The 24358-nt window shown below is 54.3% G+C and overlaps 3 protein-coding genes across 6 annotated transcripts; 1 reads left to right on the top strand and 2 right to left on the bottom strand.

Annotated features, from left to right (window-relative positions):
• Positions 1 to 2455: 2455 nt before the first annotated feature.
• Mogat3 (monoacylglycerol O-acyltransferase 3) lies at positions 2456 to 5672 on the bottom strand. 4 transcript variants are annotated; one of them, XR_015445472.1, is made up of 8 exons: positions 5484 to 5672; positions 5095 to 5273; positions 4772 to 4976; positions 4437 to 4611; positions 4146 to 4330; positions 3733 to 3953; positions 2734 to 2849; positions 2456 to 2595 (listed from the first exon to the last, which is right to left on the bottom strand). XR_015445472.1 is itself a non-coding variant. In XM_004840147.3 (6 exons), the coding sequence occupies exons 1-6, from the start codon at positions 5629 to 5631 to the stop codon at positions 3799 to 3801; spliced, it is 1047 nt and encodes a 348-aa protein (XP_004840204.1). In that variant the 5' UTR covers positions 5632 to 5671; the 3' UTR covers positions 3715 to 3798. The 4 variants fall into 4 exon arrangements, 1 of the variants encoding a protein (XP_004840204.1); XR_205031.3 differs by lacking the exons at positions 2456 to 2595; positions 2734 to 2849 and adding an exon at positions 3017 to 3131; XR_015445473.1 differs by lacking the exons at positions 2456 to 2595; positions 2734 to 2849 and adding an exon at positions 3060 to 3084.
• A 2478-nt stretch (positions 5673 to 8150) lies between these two features.
• On the bottom strand, positions 8151 to 15984 carry Plod3 (procollagen-lysine,2-oxoglutarate 5-dioxygenase 3). Its single transcript, XM_004840144.4, has 19 exons — positions 15692 to 15984; positions 15223 to 15314; positions 14968 to 15104; positions 14701 to 14864; positions 14445 to 14557; positions 14030 to 14093; positions 13361 to 13458; positions 13076 to 13177; positions 12793 to 12918; positions 12543 to 12664; positions 12160 to 12264; positions 11926 to 12051; positions 11569 to 11710; positions 11355 to 11468; positions 11168 to 11236; positions 9980 to 10084; positions 9252 to 9398; positions 8899 to 9024; positions 8151 to 8589 (listed from the first exon to the last, which is right to left on the bottom strand). The coding sequence occupies exons 1-19, from the start codon at positions 15807 to 15809 to the stop codon at positions 8434 to 8436; spliced, it is 2226 nt and encodes a 741-aa protein (XP_004840201.1). The 5' UTR covers positions 15810 to 15984; the 3' UTR covers positions 8151 to 8433.
• Positions 15985 to 16256: 272 nt separating this feature from the next.
• On the top strand, positions 16257 to 23937 carry Znhit1 (zinc finger HIT-type containing 1). The gene is made up of 5 exons (XM_004840146.4): positions 16257 to 16755; positions 22738 to 22908; positions 23288 to 23367; positions 23477 to 23646; positions 23744 to 23937. Exons 1-5 carry the CDS (start codon positions 16734 to 16736, stop codon positions 23763 to 23765), a joined length of 465 nt encoding a protein of 154 aa, XP_004840203.1. The 5' UTR covers positions 16257 to 16733; the 3' UTR covers positions 23766 to 23937.
• Positions 23938 to 24358: the final 421 nt, after the last annotated feature.

The following is a 24358-nucleotide window of genomic DNA, read 5'->3' as shown; positions in this document are numbered from 1 at the left end:
ACTTCCATGATATTTTCTAACCATTCCTCGTGCTTGACAAGATCAAGGACAAAGGCTTCAAGACTCTTAAGAGCTTGGGGTCATACCCAGACTTTGAGGTCCCTAGATGCTCCACTGCAGGAAAGCAGATGGACAAGCAGCTATGTCCAAGTGAGCCTGACACTGAGGAATCCAAGGATGCTCCAGCCTGGAGCTGGTTTCCACCCGTCTCCCAGATTAGAAGAAAAATGGGATTCTCATGGGGAAAACCTAGTTCAAGTGCATGGGCAGAAAAACTAGGGACAGAGGAGGAGGAGGAAGGGAAAACACTGACGGTGCCAGAAGTACCTTAAAGGGGAACCACGAGGTAAGGAGAAGAGGCCTGAGGAGGTGCTTCCGAGGTAGAGCGGTTCCCTAGTATGGCCCTGAGTCCAGTTGTCAGCATCATAAATAAATAAATATGCCCATGAGGAAAAGATTTTGGCTTTAGAGATCTGAAGGCCCAGAGAACATAAGCTTTCTCGTCACAATCTGGCAGTGCAAAGGCCCTGGGTTCAATTCTTAGTACTGGAAAAAAATTTTTTTTCTGGCCCCCTTACCCCATTTCTGCCCCCCCCCACAAACCCTAAGAGGTTTGGTAAGGCTCAGAGGCAAGCTGGGTACCTAACTCTATCTTTCCCACCCCTGAGGATCATTCCATCCCTCCATCATGCTAGGCACCCTCAGCCAAGCTCAGCTTTGGCTCACAACATTCTACTGTCCACCCTAACTTCTCCCTCTCCCTAAATCTTGCTCACCCTTCAAAGCTACCCCTCTGTACAGTCTCCCTCTCCACCCTTGTCCAGATCCCCTTCTTTACAGAGATGAAATGAAGAGCTTATCCAGGGTCAGGTAGCAGAGGGAAGTCTCCCTGGGAGACAGATGCATGGTGCTGGGATCCGGGTCAAGGTGCCAACTCTGTGGCACATCAGGATGGGGCAATTGTGCCGGGACATGCACTCATTGAAGGATGGACATGGCAGGAGGCAGAGGTGTCAGTGCTCAGGGCTTAGGACACCACAGCTTCCCTTGTGGTCTGAGGACAGTTGCTACACATGGCCAACTTGCTCCTGGTGGTCTGCAGCTCTGGGGCACAGGGATGGGGCATACCCTTGGGGAGGAGAGAACGCACATGAGTGGTGACAGGCACACAAAGGGCAGCAGATCTCAGGAGGGGCCGAGAAGAGGCACAGAGAGAGGCCCATGAGTCTCCTGAAGGTGACCTGGCACAGGTGCTGCCAGGAGCCTGCGGCCAACGGCTTCAATGTGGAGATGTCATTCTTCCCGAAGGAGTTCAGTGCACCTGGGAGGCCCTGCAGGGTGCCAAAAGAGGGGATGCTGTGGTTTGCAGCAGTGTCTCCCAAAGGCCTGTAGGCTGGGGGCTCGGCATCTGGAGTGGCACCCTAGGGGAGGGGGTGTGGAGCCTTTAGGAGCTGGGACTCAGTGGAAGAAGTTAGGTCAGGGGGCGTGGCCTGGAAGGTGACAGGAGGCCCTCTGCCTCCTCTTGGCATCCTGGCCACGAGTCTAGTGGTTTAGTTTTGCCGCATTTCTGCCATGATATGTCACTTCACCTCTGGCCCAAACCAACAGATCCAACCCATTATGTACTGAAACCTCCACAATTATGCCAGAATAACTACTCTCTCTGGTCCGTCTATTTCTGCTTCTATCTCCAGTACTTGGGATTGAACCCAGACCCTTCACACTGACCTGTATCCCCAGCCCTTTTTTATTTTGAGACAGAATCTCGGTAAGTTGCTCTCAGTAATTACCCAGGCTGGGCTTAAAGTTAAAATCCTCTTGCCTCAGTCTCCCAGAGTGCTGGGATTATAGGCATGTGCCATCATGCTTGGCTAATTTTTCTCTTTATAAATTGATTACATCGGGTATTTATTATAATGATGGGAAGCTAATAGAGATGGTCAGTCTCCTGTACTGCCACCTTGGAGGCTGGAAGTCCCTTCCCATGCCTTATGATGCTGCTTCCCAGAGCCTTTTGAAACACACAACTATGGCTGCAAAGAAGGCACTAGAAGAAAGGGCTCACTTTTCTTGACAAATGGTTGTACTTCAGGCCTTCAAATACTCATTTCTGCATTCAGTCTTCACATCTATAACATCTGTGTCAAGGAAGGTAGTAGCCCAGTTCACAGGTAAACAAGCCGAAAGTCTCACTTTTGAGACAGGGCCAGGGCCTCTGAGCCCCAGGGCTCTGCTATTTGCCCTATGACCTGGCCTTGCTTGCAGAGGGAAGCAGCACGGGGGTGGGCACAGTCAGGTACTGAAGGGCTGCCAGGGGCCACCAGCTGTGAGACACAAGTCCCCCCTGCAGGGACCCAGATGTTAGGGACTGAGAAAACCTGCAGTACCACAGAGACCCTCCAGGGGAGCTGCTTCCTCGTTCTGGCCATCAGGACATGCATGTCCACTCACCCAAGCCTCAGCGCCAGGCACATGAAGCCATTGTGTTCCTAGGGTGTGACGCGATGCTCCCCTGGGACCGCATATAGGGTCTCCTGGGCACCCCAATCAGGATGACCACAGCCTGCCTGAGCTGGGGCTGGGACAGGATGACTCCTATGGACGCGAGAAGGTGGGAAGCAGTCACCATCCCCTCCACAGCTCCCCAGCCCCTCACCCCACTCAGCATGGGGGCGTGCATCCATGTCCTGTCCCTCCCCCTTCCCCATGCCAGCCAATGGAGAAGCTACTCACTGGTGCCCACTGCCAGCCCAGCCAGAGTTCAGGTCAGGTCCTTGTCTCATGTGAGGAGTCCCAGTGGGAATGGGGGGCACGATGGCCTGTGGGTATTCCACTCAGCTTGAGGCTCCCTATGGAACATGATGTGTTCTCCAAAGACCGGAAGGTGGAAGTGGCCAGAAGGCCAAAGCCCAGGGAAGGGCTGAGAGAAGCCACTGACACCCGTGGGGACATCACAGACGAGTCCAGTGCCCAGGAGACCATGTGGGCTGGCACCCAGCACATATTCCCATCCTGGGGCAGCTCTCCTGTCTTCACCTTCAGAGGGTCAGGAAGGATAAGAGGGAGGCAGAAGCTGGACACCAGCTGGAAAGAGGTGGAAGGGACACTGCGTGGGTGAGGAACTTGACAATCTGGAAACACCAAGATTATTTTCCTATTGAGGTGACAGATCCCCTCCAGAGAGACTGCCTCCTCCTCCCACCCCCATATCCCACACCCGCCCAACCTTCACCTTCCTAGAGCCTGCACCCCACTGCCTCAGCTCTGGCGGGCCACAGGGTGGAGTCATGTGTGACGGTGGGTCCCTGTGCCCTGGAGCCCTCCTAGGGCCCTGAACTCTGACCTCTTTCCAACTGATGAAGAACGGGTGCACTCTGCCGGCTCCCAGGCCACCTCCCCAAATGTCAGTGTGTGTGTGTGGTGAGATTGTTGGCCCCTCTGGGCCTGATCTAGAACTTCCTCGGGTCAGTGGCCTGGGCAAGCATTTGTGTGCACACGACAGGGGTGGGCGCGAGCCCCTAAGAACTGAAGTGGGGAGTGGAGGAGAAGACGCAGGCCAGTGAGACTGATTTCCAGCGCGGTGGTGGAGCAGGAGGACCCTGATCAGCTTGCAGGTCTCTACGAGTGTTCACGCCACCCAGGAGCGGCGGGGGACCCGGTCCGCGGCCTTGTGCTGCGCCCCGACCTCCCCTACCATGAACAAACACGCGAGCGCCGCGGGTCCGTTCCCACCTTTAATTCCACTCCCCAGCCCGCAGTCGCCAAGGGCACAGGGCGGAGCCGGGGGTGGGGGGCCGCCTAGGTGAGCTCGAGGTGCCGGTCTGCGGGGATCCCGTAGCGAGCCTTGTGCTCCTCGAAGAGCTGCGTGAGGCGCTCCACGTAGACCGCGTGCAGCTCGTCCACCTGCGCGCGGCTGGGCCGCGGAGTTCGCTGCACCGGGATCGCCGCGCCCACTGCGGAGGGACGGGGCGATGGGAAGTCCCAGCTGCACCCGCCAGCCTGTCCGCCCTCGCCCTCGGGATCCGCCCAGACAGGTTCAGGGCCAATGGGGGACGACGCCCAGCAGCCCCTCGCCGGCGACACGACCCCTCCCCCAGCCCAGAGCGGAGCGTCAGGCGCGCAGGGAGCAAGGGGACCCCGCTCACCGACTGTGCGGATAGGCGCGCGGAAGGGCAGCGGGAGCCCCCCGCGGCCGTGGAACAGCGGCAGGGCCACGCGCAGGAAGGGCTGCAGCGCCACCTGCACCCTCCGCACCCACGAACCGGGCGGATTCGGGAACTGCTGGAAGACCTCGTTCTCCCCGAAGGAAAAGACAGGCACCAGGGAGGCCCTGGGGACACAGGCGACAGCTGACTCCTGGCCGCGCTCCTTTCCCCACGGGGCAGCCCAGGGGACCTCTGGGCCCAACATCCCAGACCCTTCCCTGCCCTCCTCACCCATGTTCCAGGGCCAGCTTAACGAATCCCTTCTGATTCCGGATCCGCAGGCTCAGGGCACCGGGCTTTGCCTCCAGCGCTTCTAGGGGCCCTCCCACTGCAAGGACAGCCACCTGGCCGCCCCCAGGACGGGACAGCAGATGGGCGGCGCTGGCCTTGTCAGAGGAGACCAAGCCTGGGGGAGACAGAGGCTGGGATGGACTCGACACCTGGGGCTTGCAGAGCAGAATGGGGAGGACTCTGGGGAGGCAGAGCTGGGCCCCGGTGCCCTCAACAGGAGAGGGAGGTGACAGCCAAGCTTGGGGGTCTCGAGGCTGGACTCCACCCCTCCTTACCACTGGTCATGATGTAGTCCCGGAAGAAAGGGACTCGGAACCAACAGGGCAGCATGAGCAGGTGCGGGCACAGACCAGGGAAGAGCCTGGAGAAGCCTGTAGCCTCAGTGCAGAAGTTGGCGAAGGCTCCCACGACCAGGACCCCATGAGGGTGGAAGCCAAAGAGATAGTTCTGGGAGGCGTCCAACTCCGCAGTTTTAACCAGCTGGGGAACAAATGTCACTCATTTACTGGGGCGACTGGGCTTTGGGGGATGATGCCCCAAGAGTCTATTCTGAAGCACCCTCCCACTGTTCCCAGCACACCTTACCCAGGCCCCTCACCGTGATGGGAAAGTAGTCACGGAAGTGTCTCCAGATGGCCCAGTTGCGGACCCAGGCTGAGCGGCGGCCTCCAGCCCTGGGTGTGTCTCTGTCTCTGTAGAGCCAGGTCAGGTAGAGGACCATCAGGATCCAGGTGCGGCCCAGGGCAGCGAGCAGCAAGGCCACCAGGCACACCTGGCCTGGGGATGGGGAGGCAATCAGGACCCAGGTGTTCAAGCCTGGCCTTGACAGCCTCGGCCCGGGTTCCACAGTGTTCAGGCCCTTCTGTGTGCCTGCTCACTGGGCTCCTTCAAGGACCCTAAAGGTCCCTGCACTGCCTGTCTGGGGGTAATGGGGAAGCAGAGCACAGTTGCCAGGTTTGCCTGGGTCCTGGAACTTTGGGGACTCACCAAGTCCCAAGAAGGAAAAGATCCATTGCAGGACGGCAAACACTTGGAGACCCCTATGAAGAAGGCTTGAAGAATCCTCCATGGTGTACAGGGTAGCTGCACAGGGCACTCTGGAGCTCTGAAGCACCCCCTTTGTGGCCCAGTCCATTGACCTTGAACCCTGGTCTGGGTTCCACCCCCTTTGCTGAATGGCACCCTGAGCCCTGTGAGCCTGAGCAATACAGCCTTATCACTCCCGGAGCTGGGGTGACCAATAGGAGCAAAGGGAAATGACTAGGGTGTGGCCAGGGGCTGGGTAAGGTGTTTGAACTTCCTGGCGGTGAGAACTCCCTCTTAAAGTGCCCTGAAGGCTATGCAGTCTACACCAGTGAGAAAGGATTGGGAAACCCTTAGCTGGGCACAGCGGGACACACCTGTAATCTCAGTACCGGGAGGCTGAGGCAGGAGGATTGCAAGTTTCAGCCCAGTCTGGGCAACTTAACAATTTGGCCATCTCAAAATAAAAAGTAAAAAAAAGGCTGGGGATGGAGCTTGGTGTGAAAGGCCTGGGAGTTTAATCTTCAGTACTGGAAAAAAAAAAAAAAGCCTAAAACAAAAAACCTTAATCTGAGGTCCAGAATTTTTGGGGAAGGCAGGCTACCTACAGAGGGAGGGCCTTCTGCAGATGCTCTGGAGGGAAGAGTTTTGTGGGGAGGCTGAGGATTGATGAGTCCGAAACAGGGCCCACTGGGCTATGGGATAGGGCCTGACTTGTCCTCACCATCACCAAGTCTTCTAGCTTTATTGTAGGCAGCTAAATTGGTTGGATATATTACAGGCAGTTAGTTAAACCTGATGGGCTTTTGAGGGAGTCAATACAATTGAGACACTCACTGAAAGCCAGGATTCAAAAATGAGGAACTACTACAGTCACATATTTCCCCTAGGGATAAATAGCAGTGATTGATGTTCTAAACAGGCATCAATCACATTGGGTGGGGACCAAAACCTCCCTAGCCCACTCCTTCCCAGAAGTCCTTGTTCCTTGCAGGTAGGCTTGCAGACTCGCTTCTCCATTTGATCTCCATTTAATCAATATTACCTAAGCAACTATACTTGTAATCTTATTGGTTGACCCTAGTTTTGTCCTACCTCATACCTACCTTGTGATTTCCCATTGGATCAATATTACCTAAGTGACTGTACTTGTAACCTTACTAGTTGATTGATTACAGTTTTGTCTCACCTTGAACCCACCTCTTCTCCTGGCTTTGCTCAAAACACTGTTGAGAAATGAGTCTGGTCCCCCTTCTGTCTTTTAGATAGAAGCTATCTTTCTCTCAGTAAATTCTTCCCACTCTCAACCTCCATTGTTCCGAACTTGGCGTGTCCTGACATCTAGCAAGTTGGGAGTTATAACATTTCCGTTACATCATTTGGATTATTTGGAGGTCCATAGATCATGCGCCCTATCTGAGCATGTCCATGCCATTCAAGGGAACGCTGTTCCATGCTGACATCGTGGAGTACCTCCCCTCAGAACTGAGTCTGTTAAGGTCATCTTCCCCAGGGCATAAGCACTAAGAGGACAGCTATTATGTCTACCACCACAGCCCTTGTGATTCCCTAGGTGTCCGGCACGAGGTGGTCAATAAATGAACAGTGGGCCTGAGGAGACAGGCAGAGCCCAGGTCCCTCCACATGCTAGGCACACCCTTTCATCCCCCTGCCTGCCTACTCTCAGGCAGGTTTCTCTGTCCAGTCCTTGCCAAGAAGTCTTTTGTCCCCACTCAGCCATTTCCACCTGCAAGGCAGTAGCCAGTGTGAGAGGGATTTAAAACTCCAGCCAGAAGGGTGCTCAACCTATGTGCCTGGGTGATCAGCACCACCTACCAGGATGGCAGCCTCAGGGGGTGGTTTTGGGGGGGTGCAGAAGAGAGTCCGGCCTGGGTCGGGAGAGATGCCCCAGGATAATGAACAAGTCTGTCCTGTTTTTGAGAGAACTCCAAAAGGGAACAGTTGAGAAATTCAGAGTCTAGTGCAGGACTGGGGTAGAACAAGTTAAAGGAAGCTTCCCAGGAAGCTTCCAGGGGACGAGCCTTGGAATTCCGTCCTTTGTTTTTTTGTTTGTAGTTCAGACTGGCCTTGAACTCACTAGGTAGCCCAGGCTGGCCTCAAACTCACAGCAATCCTCCTACCTCAGCCTCCCGAGTGCTGGGATTACAGACGTGTGCCACCATGTCCACCTGGAACCCCCTTTCCCAGTCCCATCCTGCCCAAGTGACTGCCTAGGTCCCACCACAGGCTTCCAGGGGACTTCCTTTTTCAGCAGTGTCCTGGGAGCCTTGCTCAGGGCTGTGCCCTCCTGTCCCCTTCCCTAAGGAAGAACACTCCTGGATAAGGTGCTGCCAGGGAGAGGGTGCAGGGCTGCGTCTGCACCTAACTGTGACTCCTTTTCTCCCTCAGCCTTGTCAAGGGCTTGCTTCAGCAGCACATATACTGAAAAGGTCCTTGTCACACATTCCCCCAGCTCAGTCAGCAAAGAGAAGCAAGGAAATGGAACTGGGGAAGCTGGTGATCCCCATGAACCCATCATCCGCTCCCCACTTCCCCCTCTCTGAAGTCATCTGGGTGGCAGGAGGGTGACAAGGTTACTGGCAGGTCAAACATGACACGTGGACTCAAGAGTTACAAACCTTCCTTTACTAGAGGGAGGCTGAGGAACCTTAATAATTTATCACGGGAGAGCCCCCAGAAGCCCAGCACCATGAACCCCTGGGGGCAGCAGGAAGGGCAGGGGCTCCTGCAGCTTCCTTAGAGGCCGTGGATGTGGCAAGGGGACACATTCAGTCCTGGGCACTGGGACACACTCAGGAAGCAAGGCTATAGGCAGACACCCGTCTCCAAGGATGGGGGCCAGGCCCCCCAAGAAGGCACAATGGCAGTGAAGGCTTGGCAGAGTGGTTGAGTGTCAGGGATCCACAAAGGACACCATGATGTAGCGAGTCCCCCGAGTTGTGGGCAGCCCCTCGTGGTAGTGGGTGAGGCGGCCGGGGTGCAGGAGCCCCCAGCCCTTCCTCGGGGACGAGATGATGCAGTTGTAGCGCAGGAAACGGCAGCCCCCTCCCTGGGGAGAGAGAAGGGGGTGAGCAGACATGGGGTGGGGGACAGGTAGATACAGGAGGGGGGGTGCCAGGTTGGGGGGAGGCAGGACAGACCAGAAGGGCTGGGGCATCACAGGCAAGGGGAACACAGGAGGGAGGGGAGAGTCCACCTAGAAGGGACCCAGCAGGCATACACCCCAAAATACTGGGAAATGGAGAATAGCGCGGCCAGGGTCAACAAAGGCAGCTAGGGGAATATGGGGCGTGTTAAATGACAAAGGTCCCTAGGTGAAATGGGGGTCGGCAACTCCCTGGAACAGGACAGGGCTCACCTCATAATCCAGGCCCTTGTGGTTGAGCGCCACGTTGAGGGTGAAGGTAGACGAGTCGTGATGTGGCCGCAGTGAGGGTTGTTCGTCTGGCCGGTAGCGGACCACAAAGTTCATCACTGCCCTGGTCTGAGCGGACAAAAGGGGTAGCTGCAGGCAGGATCAGGGCCACTGGGGGCCCTGGCAGTGACGGCCCTCACTGACAGGCCAGCGTGGGTCTCAGCATGGCAGCTGCCTTCCCACCTGCCCTCCTGCACTTCTCATGGCCAGAATGGGTTCCGAGGAGCCCCAAATGCTCTACTGGCTGTGAGGGTTCCGTCTGACGACGCCCAAGTGGCACTGGGGTGTGGGCCCACCTTGGTGTGGTAGCCAGGAAACAGGTGCTCCGTCATGGGCCCCACGTATGTCCTCAGAAGCTGCAGCCACTGGTCCTCATAGCCCACCTGCTTCATGTGGATGTCCACAGTGGGCACGTTCTCGTACCCCCCAGCCAGCCGCGAGTCCTGTGGGCAGTGGGCACTGAGCCATCCACTGCCTGGGGCAGTGGAGTGCTGACCTCCTTCCTTCTCCTGTCTCCAGGCCTTACTACCAGGAAAACTGTCTGGAAGTCTTCTTTTTTTTTTTTTTTTTGGCAGTACTGGGGATTAAACCCAGGGCCTTCACTCTGAGCTGCATCCCCAGCCCTTTTTTATTTCTTATTTTGAGACAGGATCTCACTAAGTTACTAAGTTGCCTGGGCTGGGCTCAAACACCTGCCTCAGCCTCCTAGAGTGCTGGGGCGATAGGTATGTGCCACCCCAGCAGGCTTCTCTTCTACTTCTCCGCATGACTCACTGCTCTTGGGCGTCACATCTCAGTTAAGATAAGATGTCATCTCTCCTGTGAAGCCCCTGGTCCCCATCTGAGCCCAGGTCCCTGCTTGGCTCTCCTGTACCTATACTCTCTAGGCCAGTGGCCCAGTAAATATGCTCTGAATGAATGAACGAAGAGTGCAGCAGTACTGCTGGGGGCTTCCTCCCAGTTTCGATCCCCCTTGCCACTCCCACAACCCCAAGCGTAGGGTCCCTCCCTCTGCACCCCTCACCTCATGCCGACCGCCTGACCACTGGCCGTAGTTCTCCATTTCCTCCACCAGCTCATCACACATCTGTTCTGACAGCAGTGGGAACCAGTACACATCTGGACAGGGCTGGGGACAGGGCATGGGAGGGCAACAGAGCTGTGAGGTGGCTGGAGGGCTGACGGAAGTGAGAAGCAGGGAGGCAGGGAGCAGGGGAGCCAGAGATGAGAGGAGGTGGGAGAAGGGTGACCCGAGCTAGGGAGGGCCCAGGCCCTGGGCTTCAGGGGCCAGCATGGAGGGGGTGACAGTGGGCAGGGACCCTTTGTGCCACACAGTACAGATGGCAGAAGCCTGGAGCTCCAGCAGGGGACAGTGGTTTTCTTCCATTTTTTTTTTTGAGATAGGGTCTCGCTATGTAGTCCAGGCTGGCCCCAAACTCACTATGTAGCACAGGCTGGCCTCGAACTCGTGACAAACCTCCTGCCTCAGCCTCCCAAGTGCTGGGATTACAGGAGTCCAACATCACTCCTGGCATCGGACAGTGGTTTTCAAACTCCTTTCCAATAGTGCATCCTTCCTTTATTTATTTTTGGCAGCATTGGGGATTGAATCCAGGGGCACTCTATCACTGAGCTACATCACATTTCCCCTCCTTTACTTTGAGATAAGGTCTCTCTAACTTGTCCAGGCTGGCCTCAAACTTGTGATCCTCCTTCTCAGCCTCCCAAGGTACTGGGATTACAAGTATGTGTCATCATGCCTAGCCAGTATATCCTTCTTCAAAGGTGTAATTTTGGGGGGGCGGGGTACTGGGGATTGAACAAACAGCCTTCACACTGAGCTACATCCCTAGCTCTTTTTATTTTTTTTAACTTTGGGACAGGGTCTTGCTAAGTCACTAAAGTTGCCCAGGCTGGGTTCAACTTGTGGTCCTCCTGCCTCTGCTTCCCTGAGTGTGCTCCCATGCCTGGGTTAGATGTAATTTCACCCACAGCATCAATACAGATGGTCCCTGCCTCCTGATTCTGGACATTAGGACAGGTTTGTTAGGACACAGCCCCTTTGGAAACTAAGCGGCATCTGAATACTCGGGAGCCCATCTGCTCAGCCTCTGCCGCCCTCTCGGGGCTCCTGGGAATTCAGTTTGAAAACTGCTAAGCCAGGTGAGGGCCAAAGGCACTGGCCTTCAGGGACGAGGTCTGAGGGGCTCACCTGCTCCACTAGATCCTTCCCATCCAAGGCCTGGCTGTAGTTCTCGTGAATGTACTGCTCCTTCCAGTCCTGCAGGAGGGTCAGGCGCCTGAGGGGAGGCTCTTCCTCCTCATTCAGGACCTGCTCGGGGTGCCCCCATGCACTGACGTCCTCCTTAGTATCCTCTGAGCGAAGGGCCCCCACTCACCACAGGGTTGTCAAAGATTTGCCAGAGGTCGGGGTGCAGGTGGTCCGTGTCATACCGGGACGTGGCCAGGAGCCGGCCAAACTCCTGCTGATTGCTGAGGTGCAGGAAGATGCCCTGGTGCAGAGTGGCAGTGCGCATGAGGACAGGGATGACACTAGGTGGTTGCCACCTCTGGGGTCCCAGCACCGGGCCCCCAGGCCAGCTGCTTGCTCACCCTGTCCCGCAGGTTCATGCAGAAGGCCATGTCTGGGTCCATGTCGCTGCTCGAGAACACCTCCCTCTGGGGCAGCTCCGTCCTCAGGGTCTCCCCTTGGATCAGGTAGGCCTGGGATATGTAGGGCACGTTCCACACGCCCCTGTGGGCACGAGTGCTGGGGTCAGCTAGGTGGCAGCTGCCCACATTCCACCCAGGTCATCCCAGGTGCTGCTTCTCTTGGGGTACGCTGGTCCCCAAGCCTGAAGGCCCTTCACATCCCCTGCTGAGCACTGTTGGCCATGACCACCTGGTGATCACCATCACCCCGGGCCCCTGAGAGGGCTGGGACAGGGGCTGGCCTGGGATGGGACTCACAGCCGCTTCCGTTGCACCAGCTCCACGTAGTCCTCGGAGCGGGCGTAGTACTCGTCAGGGCTCAGGGCCCCCCAGAAGTTGGACCACAGCTTGCCATGGCGCGACAACATGGGCGCGATCACCTTCCTGTGGCCAGGAAGGAATAAGGGCTGGGTGGAGGGGATGAGTCCTCGGGTTCCCTGTGCCCAGGGGAGGGTTGGGTGCCTGCAGACTCTGGGGGGCCCCTGGCCAGACCTGTTCTGCTCGATGAGGATGCGCAGGGTCTGCTGGTTGGTGAGGACAGCATCAGCATCCAGGCTGAAGTAGAATTCACACTCTGGGTCCTGCCGACAGGTGTCCCTGCAGGTGACAGACCCACAGACGGACAGATGAGCCACAATGGGACGAGAACTGGGGAGGGGACCATGGAACGGGCAGGACTCTCTAGTTCCCAAGGAGAAGCAGAGCGGGGTCAGGTTTTCCTTCCCCAGAGTCCCCAATGCCAGTGGCAGCTAGACAAGGGAGGGGACCACAGGCTGCATGTTTGGAGGTCTAAGGGGACTGAGCTGGTGACAGGAGAGGGAAGGGCCAAGGGTGGGTGGCCGCCCACCCGCCTGCTCCCTGCCATGCCCCCTCACATGGCCATGTCCCTCGCCTCGCCTGGGCTCAGGTCCTCCTCTGGCCCCACCAGCTTCACAGATTCGAAGTGGTCCTGGAGCTGTGGCCAGGAGTCTGCGATGTGAGGCTCGTGGTATACCTCCTGGGGGGACAAGGGACAGGGGACATGGGTTGAGTGGGCAGAGAGGGCGCCCTGAGCTGTGGGGAAGGTGCTGAGGAGGAGCGCCAGGTGCAGGGAAGGGGTCCAGGGAGAGGCTGCGGGTGTCTCACACTGTTGTGCAGGAAGAGGGTGACCCTGTCCGGGGGGTAGTCCAGGAGCAGCAGGCGCTGCAGGAAGCGGGGCAGAAACGGGGTAGGCTGTTCCACAAACACGGCCAGCAGCACCCGGGGGGGAGGCTGGAGGATGAAACAGGACACAGCTCAGGGGGAACCTGGGCTTCTGACTGTCCCCCACTCCGCCAGTACCCGGGAGCTACCTCTGGGTACCTGGACCTTTGCCCTACAGCCACCCAGAATCCTCCTAGAGCCTCTGTTCCAGGGGCTCCCACCTCACCTGCCCCCCCGGGAGTGTCCTCTGGTCCCGGTTGCAGAAGCCGCAGCCTCCCTGGGGAGTCCAGCCATTGGGGACATAGTTGCCCAGGTAGTTGAGCTGGAGCTGTTGGGAGAGATGGGAACAGCAGGGGCATCAGGGACAGATGTGAGGGAGGGCAGTCAGGGCCATGGCAAGGCCAGGCGTGAGGGTCACCTCTGTTGCTGGGGCTGGGGAGTAATGACTGCTCAGGAAGGACAGGGTACCCAGGGCTTGGGGCAGGCAGGGGCAGAGGCTGCTGGGGGGCACCTTGGTGGGGCCGTTTCCATGGACCACAACAGGGAGTGTGTCGTAGGCCACGTTCCGGATGCGCACCCGATTCCGGTCAAACTTTAAAACCACCTCATCTGGGGAAGAAAGGCCAAGTTTCAGAATCCCTATCTGGGGGAACTGCTGAGCAGGAGGTGCTTCTAAGTACGGGGGTCCCAGTTTCTCTAGAGGAAAAAGGGGTCCCTAAGGCCAAATGGTTCCTGGAATGTGGCTCTGTCAGGGCAAAAGCCTTCCCTCTCTTAAGGGTCCTGACTAGGCTACTGCCACCCTACAGAGGTCTGCCACATGATACCTGTGTCACCCAGTGAGTCACCAGCCCTCAGGGAGTGGATTTCCATATCTGTCTAAGGGTCTGTCCAAAGTGGACAGCCAGGGACCATCCCTTGGAGGATTGTGTGTTCGATGATATTATAGAGGTAAACCCCCCAGCTAGATACCTTGGGCACACAGTATGTGCCCAGGAGATGTTAGGACACCTACCACTGCTTTCATGCTTACTACTGCTAGCACTGTAAAACTGAAGCAGGTGTCTGAAGAATGTAACATAGGTGAGCTGCAGACCGGCCCAGCTCCACCAGGGGCCCGCAATCCAGGACCCCCGTAGCAGGGACCCCTTGTTGCTCACCGCTGGATGGCCTTCCTCCTCACCTAAAGCCCCATTGAGGTTCTGGAAGATCCGGGATTTATGATCCAGATTAAGGCTGAATTTCTCCTGGATGGGATGGGATGGAGTGGTTAACGACAGAGACAGGGGATATCATTTCTCCCTCTCTTCCCTTTTTGTCATTTTTTAATATTTTGTGGTACTGGGGATTGAACCCAGGGTTCTCACACTGAGCTGCATTCCCTTTTTTATTTTGAGACAGGGTCTCCCTGAATTGCTAAGTTGCCCAGGCTGGGCTCAAACTTGTGATTCTCCAGCCTCAGCTTCCCAGAGTGCTGGGATTCTCATCCTTTTCTCTTTACATCTCCCCAAGACCCCTTCCTGCCTTCTCACCCATTCAGCCTAAGGTTTGCCACACCCACAGGGATGTGGGGTAATCCACCCTCTGCCCCTTCCTACCCTGAGCCCTGGATCCAGGTAGAGTCGCGTATAGAACAGTTGGTCATCGTCATCATCCTTGTACTTCCACTGGTGGACAATTTGGTGGATGGTGGGAGCGAAGCCAATGAACCCTGTGGGGCAGGAGAGGGGCTGACCCCAAAACTCCTGGGGTCTCGCAGACCTGGCCCCACTCCCTCTCCAGCCCCCAGGCACCTGGCACACTCCATGCGCCTCCACTCTTGGGCCCTCTTGCCTCAGGCACCCTGCCACTCACCACCAGAGTTGAGGAAGCGCTTCCCCGTGCCCACCTCAGGGTACTGCTCTGCCAGCCCCCAGTCGGGCCAGCAGAAGCCCTCTGCAGAGAAAAGCAGGCGGCTGCTGCTCTGGACAAACTTCTTCAGCAGCTCCGTGGGGCTGCCGGCCAGAATCACATCATAGCTGGGCAAGGAAGTAGAAGATGAGCAGGAGGCCACTATGAACCTCAGCATCTTTATCTCTCCTCATGTTTTCCCTCTCCTTTTTTCCCATCCCAGCCCCTTACCTGTCTACAAACATGATGATCATGTCCTCCTGGTCTGCATATTTCTCCATTTCCTTCTTGAGCCACCTGACCTTCTGTCCTCCACCAACTGTCCGAGCCACATCACCACCTCGCCACTCCTTGCCCAGACCCAGGGTCTGTGGGGGGAGACCCGCCATGCCAGGGAGGGGTTCAGCCAGTGTGTGTGTGTGGGGGGGCTGCTACCGACCAGACTCACCCTAGGGACCGCTGGAGGCACAGTGGGCCCCACCTTACCCGCACAGTGTAGTTGAAGAATTCCGCAGTCTGCAGAAACCTGCGGTATCCCTCTGTCTCGGCTGTGGCCACGGTGATCACCAGCAGTTTCTCTGTCACCACCCAGGGATTGGCACTTGAGATCACCCGCTGCTCCGTGCTGCACGTGCTCAGCTCTCCCATAGGCCCCCTTGTCTCCCGCTAACTCCACCACAGTCCTCTCCTTTCCAGATCCCTCTTAAACTGTTCTGGCCCAGGGACATTTCCATCTCAGTGAAGTGTGGGAAGGAGTGACATACAGGAATTGAGGGTCAGTTTTCCTTGGGGAGGCTGGAACCCCCAGCTCAGGGTTAGGAGTGGGTGAGGGGCTGCTTGATTCGGCCCAAGGTGTGCCCTTGGCCGAGAGGGTGGACCCCCCTGGGGCCCTCAACCCCCCCCCCCCCAGGGTTGGGCTGGGCTGGCAGGTTAGGGGTGGGGCATGGGTTCTCACCTGGGTTGACCGGGTTGCTGGCCCGGGGCTGTTCGGAGGCACAGGTCGCTGGAGGCAGAGGCAGAAGGAGCAGGAGCAGAAGCCCGGGCTGGAGCAGAAGCCAGGGTCCCGAGGCCATGGCAGGGTGCAAGCCGGGCGGCCCAAAGGTCCAGACCCGGCTGGGCTGTGCGTCTGGACCCCAGCTCTGGAGAAAGTTCTCGGTAGAGGGAACCCGGGAGGCTGAGAGGCCCGAAGCTAGGAGGAGCTGGGCTGGAGCTCCGCCCTGGAAAAAAGGCGTAACCTGAGGCCACAGAAAACTCGAGATTGCCGGCGGCTGCGAGACAAGCCGTGGATTGTCCTTGGCGCTGGCTCGCAGGTTGCGCTGGGCGAGCAGGGGGGCGCCCGGCCGCGTGACCGTGAAGAGCCGAGGCTGCGATCTGAGCCTGCCGTGCACACTGCCCAATTGACAGCAAGGAAACCGAAACCTAGAGAGGGACGTGACCCCTGGGGAGGGTCCAGCGGGACGCGGGGGCGGGTCCTGTCCCCAACAGGGCGGAAGACTGGGAGAGCGAGGTGGTGGGGAGGGAGGAGGCAGAGGAGCCTTCGGCGGGGTTGCGGCTCAAGGGAACTGGGTCTGAATTTTCGGCAGAGGGCCAACCGGGAGGGCATTTCGGATTGCCGGTCCAAGCCTGCCCACTTTTCTTAGGCAATCTGCTGCCCTCGTGAGAAGCTCCAGGAGCTGCACGTGAGACAATGGCACCTTCAGAAGAATCCAAGGAAAATACTGTAACTCCAATACTATATCTCTACTAGCACCACTTCTTTAAAATTACCCATTTCGGGTCTTACAAATTTGCTCATTTACGCTGAGGCCGGAAGTAGTTTTGCCCCTACAAATCATGGCGGAAAGCTTTCTGGTCTCCAAGGGAACACCAAGTAGTGCCTACGCGGTAGATGATTTTGCGCATGCGTAGACATATAAGCACCGGAAGTAGTGCTGCTACGACCGCCTTTGGTTTAGTGCGAGCGCGCAGGGAGCTCTTCCGGCGTCTGTGTTGCGCAAATGGTGGAGAAGAAAACCTCTGGTATGTGAGCCCTCTCGGGTTTCGCCCCTTCCACCTCCCAGGTCCACACCTGGCTTCGGATTTGCTCACCGTTTTTCGTTTCAAATATATTCTCTGGCCCTCGGTTCCCGGTGTTGGGGCTGCCCCCAAAACCATTCATTCACGTTTTATTGATGCCTGCTACAAGCCGGTGCTGGGAATGAAGAGAAAAAATACTGTACCTGTTGTCCAAGAACTGGCTTTCTGGGAGGGGGACAAACACCCAAGCCTACCATTAATTTCAGAGTGATACGTGCCATGGTAGAGGGAGGCACTGCGCCCGGGTGCAGGGAGGAGTGGCACCCAGCCTAGCCCCTGGGAAAGAGGGGACAGGGATGGATGAGATGGAAATAAAAACGCTTAAATTGAGGCTTGAAAGTCGAGTTACGGCTTCGCCCCGTGGAGGTGTGCAGAAATTCCTTCCCAGCGACAAGGGCTGCACGAGGAAAGACAGGAAAGCAAGAAAAAACAGGTCTCTTAGAAAGCCACGTTCATAGTTTGGAGCTTCCAGAGAAGTAGTGAGAGAAGCCGCCAGACTCGGAAGAGGTTGGATTTTGAAAGGCATTAAGTACACACACTGCCGAGAGTCTGAACTCCTTGGAGAGAGCGGAGAGCCTCCAAATAAAGGCTTTTAAAGCTGGACAATGGCCAGAACAGATTTATCTTTTAGAAAGGCAATTCTTGCTTCAGTGTGGGTGGGGACTGCAGGGACTACAAGAGTGTCCGGTAGAATTTCCTGGGATTATGGAATATCCTTTTTTAAAAAAATGGTACATTTTATTTTATTTGTTTTGAGGCAAAACATTTATTGGTACATTTTTAGATATACTGTACATAATGGTAACGTTCATCATAGGGAGTTTGTACCCATACATGATATATCTTGCTTGTTTTTTTCTCATTCCCCTCCCCTCCCTTCAACTCCTCTTCCCCTCCTTATTTACAAAAGCTTTGATTCCATTTTTCTCCCTTTTATTCTTTTTTTTCCCCTTGTCCCTTCCTTCCTTTCCCCCTCCCCCTCCCTGGTTCCCCTTCTCATTTGGACATTTTCTTCCCAATATCTGTTATATATTTTGGTCCTTATTTACACTTTCAGTTTTTCACACCAGAGAAACAATGCAGTATTTAAACATGTGTGTCCGATTTATTTCACTGAAGAGTATGGTCTCAGAGTCCATCCATGTAGCTAGAAATGTCTCAAGTGTATCCTTCTTTATGGCAGAGTATCTTCTTTATGGGCATTTGGGCTGTTTCCAAGATTTAGCTATTACAAACTGTGCCACTGTCAACATGAATGTACATAGATTGCTGTGGTATGATGCTTTTAATTCTTTTGAGAAGATACCCAGAAGGGGAATAGCTGGGTCAAATGGAACCTCTAGTTTTAGTTTTTTGAGGATTCTCCACACTGATTTCCACAGGGATTGCACCAGTCTATACTCCCACCAACAGTGGAGAAGGGTTCCTTTTTCCCCACGTCCCCACCAGCATTTGTTATTGGTGGATTTCTTGATAACAGCCATTCTTTCTGGAGTGAGGTGGAATCTCAGTTTTGTTTTAATTTGCATCTCTTGAATGACCAGTGATGTTGGACATTTTTTCCATATATTTATTTGCCATGTCTATGTCTTCATCAGAGAAGTGTCTATTTCAGATGTCCATTTTTAGATTGGGTCATTAAATTTGAGGGGTGTGATTTTTTTGAGTTCTTTATATATTCTGGGTATTAGCCTTTTGTCTGAGGAACAGGTGGCAAATTTTTTCCCCCACACTATGGGTTGTCTCTCTTGACTCTTGGTTTCTTTTTTTTTTTTTTTTTTTGGTACTGGGAATTGAACTTAGGACCTTGCACTTGCAAGGCAGGCAGTGGAACCGCTGAGCTAAGTCCCCACCCCAACTCTTGGTTTCTTTTGCTGTGCAAAAGCTTTTTAATAAGATGAGATCCCAGTTGTTGATTCTTTGTAATACATCTTGTTCAATTGGGGTTTTGTTCATAAATGTCTTCAAGCGTTCTACTTGTTTTATCTTCCAGCAGATTTAGTGTTTCTGTTTTAATATTTAGATCTTTGATCTATTTCGATTTTAGTTTAGTGCATGGTGAAAGATACAGATCTAGTTTTAAACTTTGGCATGTGGAAAGCCAGTTTTTCCAGCACCATTTATTAAAGAGGCTATCTTCTTTTCAGTGAAGGTGTTTGGCTCCTTTGTCAAAGATAAGGTGGCTGAGTATGTTTAGAGTTGTTTCTGCATCTTCTAATCTGTTCCATTGATCTGCAGGTCTGGGGTTTTTTTTGCCAGTACCGTACTGTTGTTATCACAGTAACTTTGCAGTATAATTTCAAGGCAGGGATTGTGATGCTCCCTGCCTTGCCTTTGTTTAGAATTGCTTTTGCTATTCTAGGTCTCTTCTGGTTCCAAATGAATTTTAGGGTTGTTTTCTCTAATTCTGTGAGATATGCTATTGGTATTTTGATTGAGATTGCATTAAGTCTGTATAACAATTTTGGAGGTATGGCCATTTTCACTATATTGGTTCTTCCTACCCAAGAACAAGGGATATGTTTCCATTTTTTGATATCCTCTTCGATCTCCTTTAGTTACACAAGTTCAGGTTGATTTCTGGCTGTAAGGCTAGAACCTGATTTGTTCAGCCTGCAACACTCTATGTGCCTCCTGCAGGCTTTAACTTGGTTCCGCCTCACCCTGACACTGGGAGCTGCTAGATGGAGCCAGCTTGTAGCTACTCTGAGTTTGGTCCCTCTCCAAGATGGTTACCAACCAGTCGCCTTCATCTGGGGGATGTCTGAACCCAAATAACACACCAACCACTGCATCCCATTGCTTCCACTGCTATTTTCCACTGGTGCATTTCTCCATGGAGGCCTCCTCTGGGGTCACCAGTAGTTACTGTTTGTCTGTAGTTTTGAGCCACTCTTCCCACGCAGTGAGTCAGGACTCAAGGAGAAAGTGCCACTTACTGCCTCGGTTTTTTTTTGTTTTTGTTTTTTTTTTGGTACCGGGGATGGAACTCGGGTCCTTGTGCTTGTGCAGCAGGCCGCGAAACCACTGAGCTAAATCCCCGGCCCCCCACCTCCTTGTTTTACATTGAAGTCTCTCTCTTCACTCTACCTGTGGGCTTCAATTCTTACTTCAGATCTGTGCTGGGTCCCAGGGACCCACTTCCCTCTTTTTTCTCTTCCTCATGTTGCTATATTCCAAGGTCTGGACACCAAATGTCAGAGAGCCTGTTTCTCTGCTATTCACCACTCTGCCATCTTCCACTTATGGAATGTTCTTAACCTGTGTTGTTCAGTATGGGGCATTTACTGTGTGTGGCTATTGAGCTATTGAAATATGGCTAGTACAACTGAGAGCTGAGTTTTAAATTTTATTGAATCTTAATTAGTCTAAATGTCAATTTAAATGACCGCATGTGACTAGTGGCTACCTTGTTGTATAGAGTAGATCTAGAGGCTGGAAGTTAGGAACATATTGAAAAGTCCAGGCTGGTGTGGTGGTGCATGCCTGTAATCCCAGCCCTCAGGAGGCTGAAGCAGCACTCGGGATCACTGCAAGTTTGAGTCCAGCCTGGTCTACAGAGCAAGACCCTGTTTCAAAACAAAACAAACAAAAAAATAAATAGTTCAAAGAAAAAGAGATAAGGGCTAGGCAGAGTATGGTGACAAATGTGCCTGTAATCCTAGTTGCTCTGGAAGCCAAGACTGGAGTATTGCAAGTTTGAAACCAGTTTGGGCAACTTAGCAAGAACCTGTCTCAAACAAATAATCACAAAGGACTGGAGATGTAGCTCAGTGGTAGAACACTTTTCCTAGCATGTATGAGGCCTGCAATGAATCCCCAGTACTGGGGGAAAAAATTAGAATACTGCTAAATTGATTTGCAATAAATTAAATGATGTCATTCCTTAAAACCCCTCACCAGCTCCTCATTGCTCTTGGCAAAAAATCCCCAAATCCAGATTCCTGTAAATATCCCAAGGTAGGACTCAAGGATCTGGCCTGCCTTCTTCATCCTACCCCGTCCCCCACCACATGCACACGTGTGCTCCACACACCACCCGTCCTGAACATCCCTGTTAAAGGCCCCAGTCTCCCATCCAGGCCTTCTCTCATGCTGGCACCAAGGCTGAAACAGCCTCCTGTGTCCTGGACCAAGCTGCTTATGACTTGGGCCTCAGCCTACCCTACGTTGACAAATCTTCCCTGACCTCTCAAGGCCAGGTTGGGTATTTCTGTCATGTGCACCGTAGCACTTTGTACTTCCCTATCCTAACACACATTGTATTATACTGTGCTGGTTTATAGGTCACTCGTGTTCCCGAGACTGTAGGCCCTCATGTTCTTGGAACCTAGGGCACTGTGCTGTGCTGAGAAAGGAGGCAGTCTAGTGCGGTGGTCAAGGCCATGTGTTCTGGAATTGAATTTTGACCTGGTCCCTGACTAGTTGTACAAACTTTGGACACATTTCTTAATCTCTGAACATTAGTAAACTGAGGGTGAGGATACCTATTTCACAGGGTTGTTGTGAGGATGAAATAATTCAATTTATGCAAAGAGCAGGACCTCACCATGTAAAAATTCACAGATGCTCAAGTCCTTCATATAAAATGATGTTTTTGCATAGACCCTGTACATATTCTCCCATACACTTTATTTTATTTTTATTTTTTATGTTTTGGTACTGGGGATCGAACTCAGGACCTTCTACTTGTGAGGGGGGCACTGGCACCACTGAGCTAAATCCACAGCCCACTCCCATAGACTTTAAATCACTTGTGTTGCTTATAATAGCCCAGTGCAACGTAAATACTTGAGACTTGTTCAGAGGATGACAAGAAAAGTCTGTATATGTTTAGTACAGATGCACAAAACAAAAAAATTAAAACAAAATATATTAATAAATAATAAATGCTTTTTTTAAAATTTGGAGATTGGATAAATGTACAGCATAAAAGGTCCATTCATTTGTAGTCTGCAGCAGAGAGGCAGACTTGGATGGGAAGATTTTCATTTTGAGTTGTATTGTCATTGGGGTCAGCAATGATGTCCTGCAGCTGGTGACATAGCCAGTTCCATGTGGAGTCATCTGCTTATGGGAAATAGAGCCCCGCGTTAGGATTAGAAAAGCCAGAAAAAGGGTATGGACAGAGAGAAGAGGAATAGGATAGGCAGAGATGGCACAGAGGCAGGGAGGGCAGCTGACTCGGGGGAGGGAAGAAGGAAACCTGGAGTGACATCAGGGAAGGCGCTCAGCACAGTCAGTGTAGAGAGGTCAGCTGGAGGGAAATTCTACAAATGCACCTTGGGTTTGGCTTGAGGAGGTCACCAGTTGCCCACACGTGGGCAGTTCTTATTGGACAGTCAGGCGGGTGTCAACCTGCTGGGGCTGGGGAGTGGACAGGAGTTGAGGTGAAACATCACTAGACCCCTCTTGGCAGAGTGTAGCTGGGACATTAGTGACACATGAGAGGTTAGCAGGGAGCATTCAATTGATGCCAGCGGTGAGCAGCGGGCTCCCTAGGGCTCAGGTGAGGTATGCATTTACCACAAATGGGGGAGGTGAGCTTAAAGGTGAGTGTGTCTATTTGGGGGTGGGCCCTGTCCCTCAGCGGCAGGACAAAGATCCCAGGGGAATCTGGAAGCCTTGGGTGTGCAGTGGCCTCCCAGTTAGCCTGGCCTTGTGTCCTCAGGCAGGTGTCACAGGCTGGGTCCCCAGGGCCACAAAGGAAGCACGGGAGGCTGAGAATAGCTCAGCTAGCTGGGAAGGAAGCAGGCTAGAGGACTGACAGGGCAGGAGAAGATACTGGGACATGGGCTACCAAGATGGGACCAAAGCCTGGAGCTCCCACCCTCTGGCCATCTTGCACACACTGCCCTGACCCAGGGCTACCCACTGCCCCTCTTCTCTGTTCCCACGTAAATCTCCTTGCCCTTCCCTATCCAGTTCGCTCCCAGGACCCTGGCCAGCGGCGAGTGCTGGACCGGGCAGCCCGGCAGCGTCGGATCAACAGGCAGCTCGAGGCCTTGGAGAATGACAACTTCCAGGATGACCCCCATGCAGGTCTCCCCCAGCTCGGCAAGAGGCTGCCTCAGTTTGATGATGATGCAGACACCGGTGAGGAAGGGGACAAGCCAGCCCAGGTGGGGACTGTGGGATGCATTGGGCTGGAGGCCGAAGACTGGGAGCTCTCAGCTGCGCTGGTGATAGGCTCCTGGGTCTGTGAGTAGTCACTCTCTCCTGCTGTGCCTCAGTTTCCTCTTGTGTGACAGTGAAGAAGATGGAGTAGATGAGCTGACATAGGCCTTGGATTTGGGGTGTACGGAGGTGATGGTGGGTGAGGATTGGTGAAGTGGTGGTGAGGGGCAAATGCTTATAGGGAAGGAAGGCTCAGACCCTGGGCAGTGTGGGCAGGGACTGCACCCAGGGGTCTGGGAGTACCAAGGTGGTACCCTTCTCCACAAGTGCCAAGCAGCTCATTGCTCTTGGCCCCCAGGAAAGAAAAAGAAGAAAACTCGCGGTGATCACTTTAAACTTCGCTTCCGAAAAAACTTTCAGGCCTTGCTAGAGGAGCAGGTGAGAGAGCCGGTGGGGTGGTTGCCACCAAGGGTGAACCTGTGGAGATCCCATCCCCAAGGGTGTGAGCTGCATAGCAGGGTACAGCTGCCTGCTGTTATCTCTGCAGAACCTGAATGTGGCCGAGGGCCCCAACTACCTGACGGCCTGTGCAGGGCCCCCATCCCGGCCCCAGCGCCCTTTTTGTGCTGTATGTGGCTTCCCTTCCCCCTACACCTGTGTCAGCTGCGGTGCCCGCTACTGCACCGTGCGCTGTCTGGGCACCCACCAGGAAACCAGGTAAGCCCGGGCTGCACCCACACCCACAACCCCACCCCATGGCCTCCCCAGGCCCCTGACTGTTCTCCTTCTCCTCCCGGGCTTACTCTGTCTGCAGGTGTCTAAAGTGGACCGTGTGAGCCTCGTGTCCCTGAAGAGGAAGGGCCTCAGTCCACCACCAGCCTCTGAAGAGCATGACCAAGAGAAGCGCCCCCGGACGGAGGGAGGAGCCACTCACCCACAAAGCTGTGTCCTGCCCTGGCAGGCCAGGCTCCCTCAGGAACTGTGGGAATAAAAAGCCTGGTGCCAGGAGCCTGCCTGCTTGGTCGTGGGTGTTTGGGGTGAGGGTCTGTCCTTCTCTCTCACTGCTGTCTTTTCCTCTCTGACTTGGCCATTCACCCCTTCCTTTGTGTGCCCCTTGGTGTCCCTGATCAGGAGATTTTGTCCCATTCTGCTGCCTGTCCCACAGCTCATCTCTGCCTCTCCTGGCTACCGCTTCATGTCTTTTGTGGTTATTGATCCAGGTTTTTTTTTTTTCTTTTTATGTCTGAGCATTTTCAAAGTCCAGCCAGATTCCTGGGTGACTGGGAAGTGGGTTGAGGGCTGGGAAACAGGCACAGAATGATGCTGCAGAAGGAGCCAGGCTTGTCTTTGTCATCTGATATTTAACCAAAAGGTTCCTTGTCCCTGTGCCACCACGCTGAGGGAGCAGTAGTCCTTGGGAACCCCCTGT

The sequence above is a fragment of the Heterocephalus glaber genome, unplaced genomic scaffold, assembly GCF_053883595.1.
Source record: "Heterocephalus glaber isolate CG9 unplaced genomic scaffold, H.glaber_assembly_v1.0 deba00001610, whole genome shotgun sequence".
NCBI lineage: Eukaryota > Metazoa > Chordata > Mammalia > Rodentia > Bathyergidae > Heterocephalus > Heterocephalus glaber.
Note: the sequence above shows the minus strand (reverse complement) of the source record. Positions and strands in the feature narration are given on the sequence as shown.

Excerpts from the sequence above, each read along its gene's own strand:
- Mogat3 (XM_004840147.3), bottom strand. The coding sequence starts at position 5,631 with ATGGACTGGGCCACAAAGGGGGTGCTTCAGAGCTCCAGAGTGCCCTGT. Across the intron at positions 5,274-5,483 it reads CTTTTCCTTCTTGGGACTTG|GCCAGGTGTGCCTGGTGGCC; the intron begins GTGAGTCCCCAA and ends CCCCATCCCCAG. Across the intron at positions 4,331-4,436 it reads AAGCTGGCCCTGGAACATGG|GGCCTCCCTGGTGCCTGTCT; the intron begins GTGAGGAGGGCA and ends CTGTGTCCCCAG.
- Plod3 (XM_004840144.4), bottom strand. The coding sequence starts at position 15,809 with ATGGCCTCGGGACCCTGGCTTCTGCTCCAGCCCGGGCTTCTGCTCCTG. Across the intron at positions 13,459-14,029 it reads GAACCTCAATGGGGCTTTAG|ATGAGGTGGTTTTAAAGTTT; the intron begins GTGAGGAGGAAG and ends TTTCTTCCCCAG. Across the intron at positions 13,178-13,360 it reads ATGGAAACGGCCCCACCAAG|CTCCAGCTCAACTACCTGGG; the intron begins GTGCCCCCCAGC and ends CTCTCCCAACAG.
- Znhit1 (XM_004840146.4), top strand. The coding sequence starts at position 16,734 with ATGGTGGAGAAGAAAACCTCTG. Across the intron at positions 23,368-23,476 it reads AGGCCTTGCTAGAGGAGCAG|AACCTGAATGTGGCCGAGGG; the intron begins GTGAGAGAGCCG and ends TTATCTCTGCAG. Across the intron at positions 23,647-23,743 it reads GGCACCCACCAGGAAACCAG|GTGTCTAAAGTGGACCGTGT; the intron begins GTAAGCCCGGGC and ends CTCTGTCTGCAG.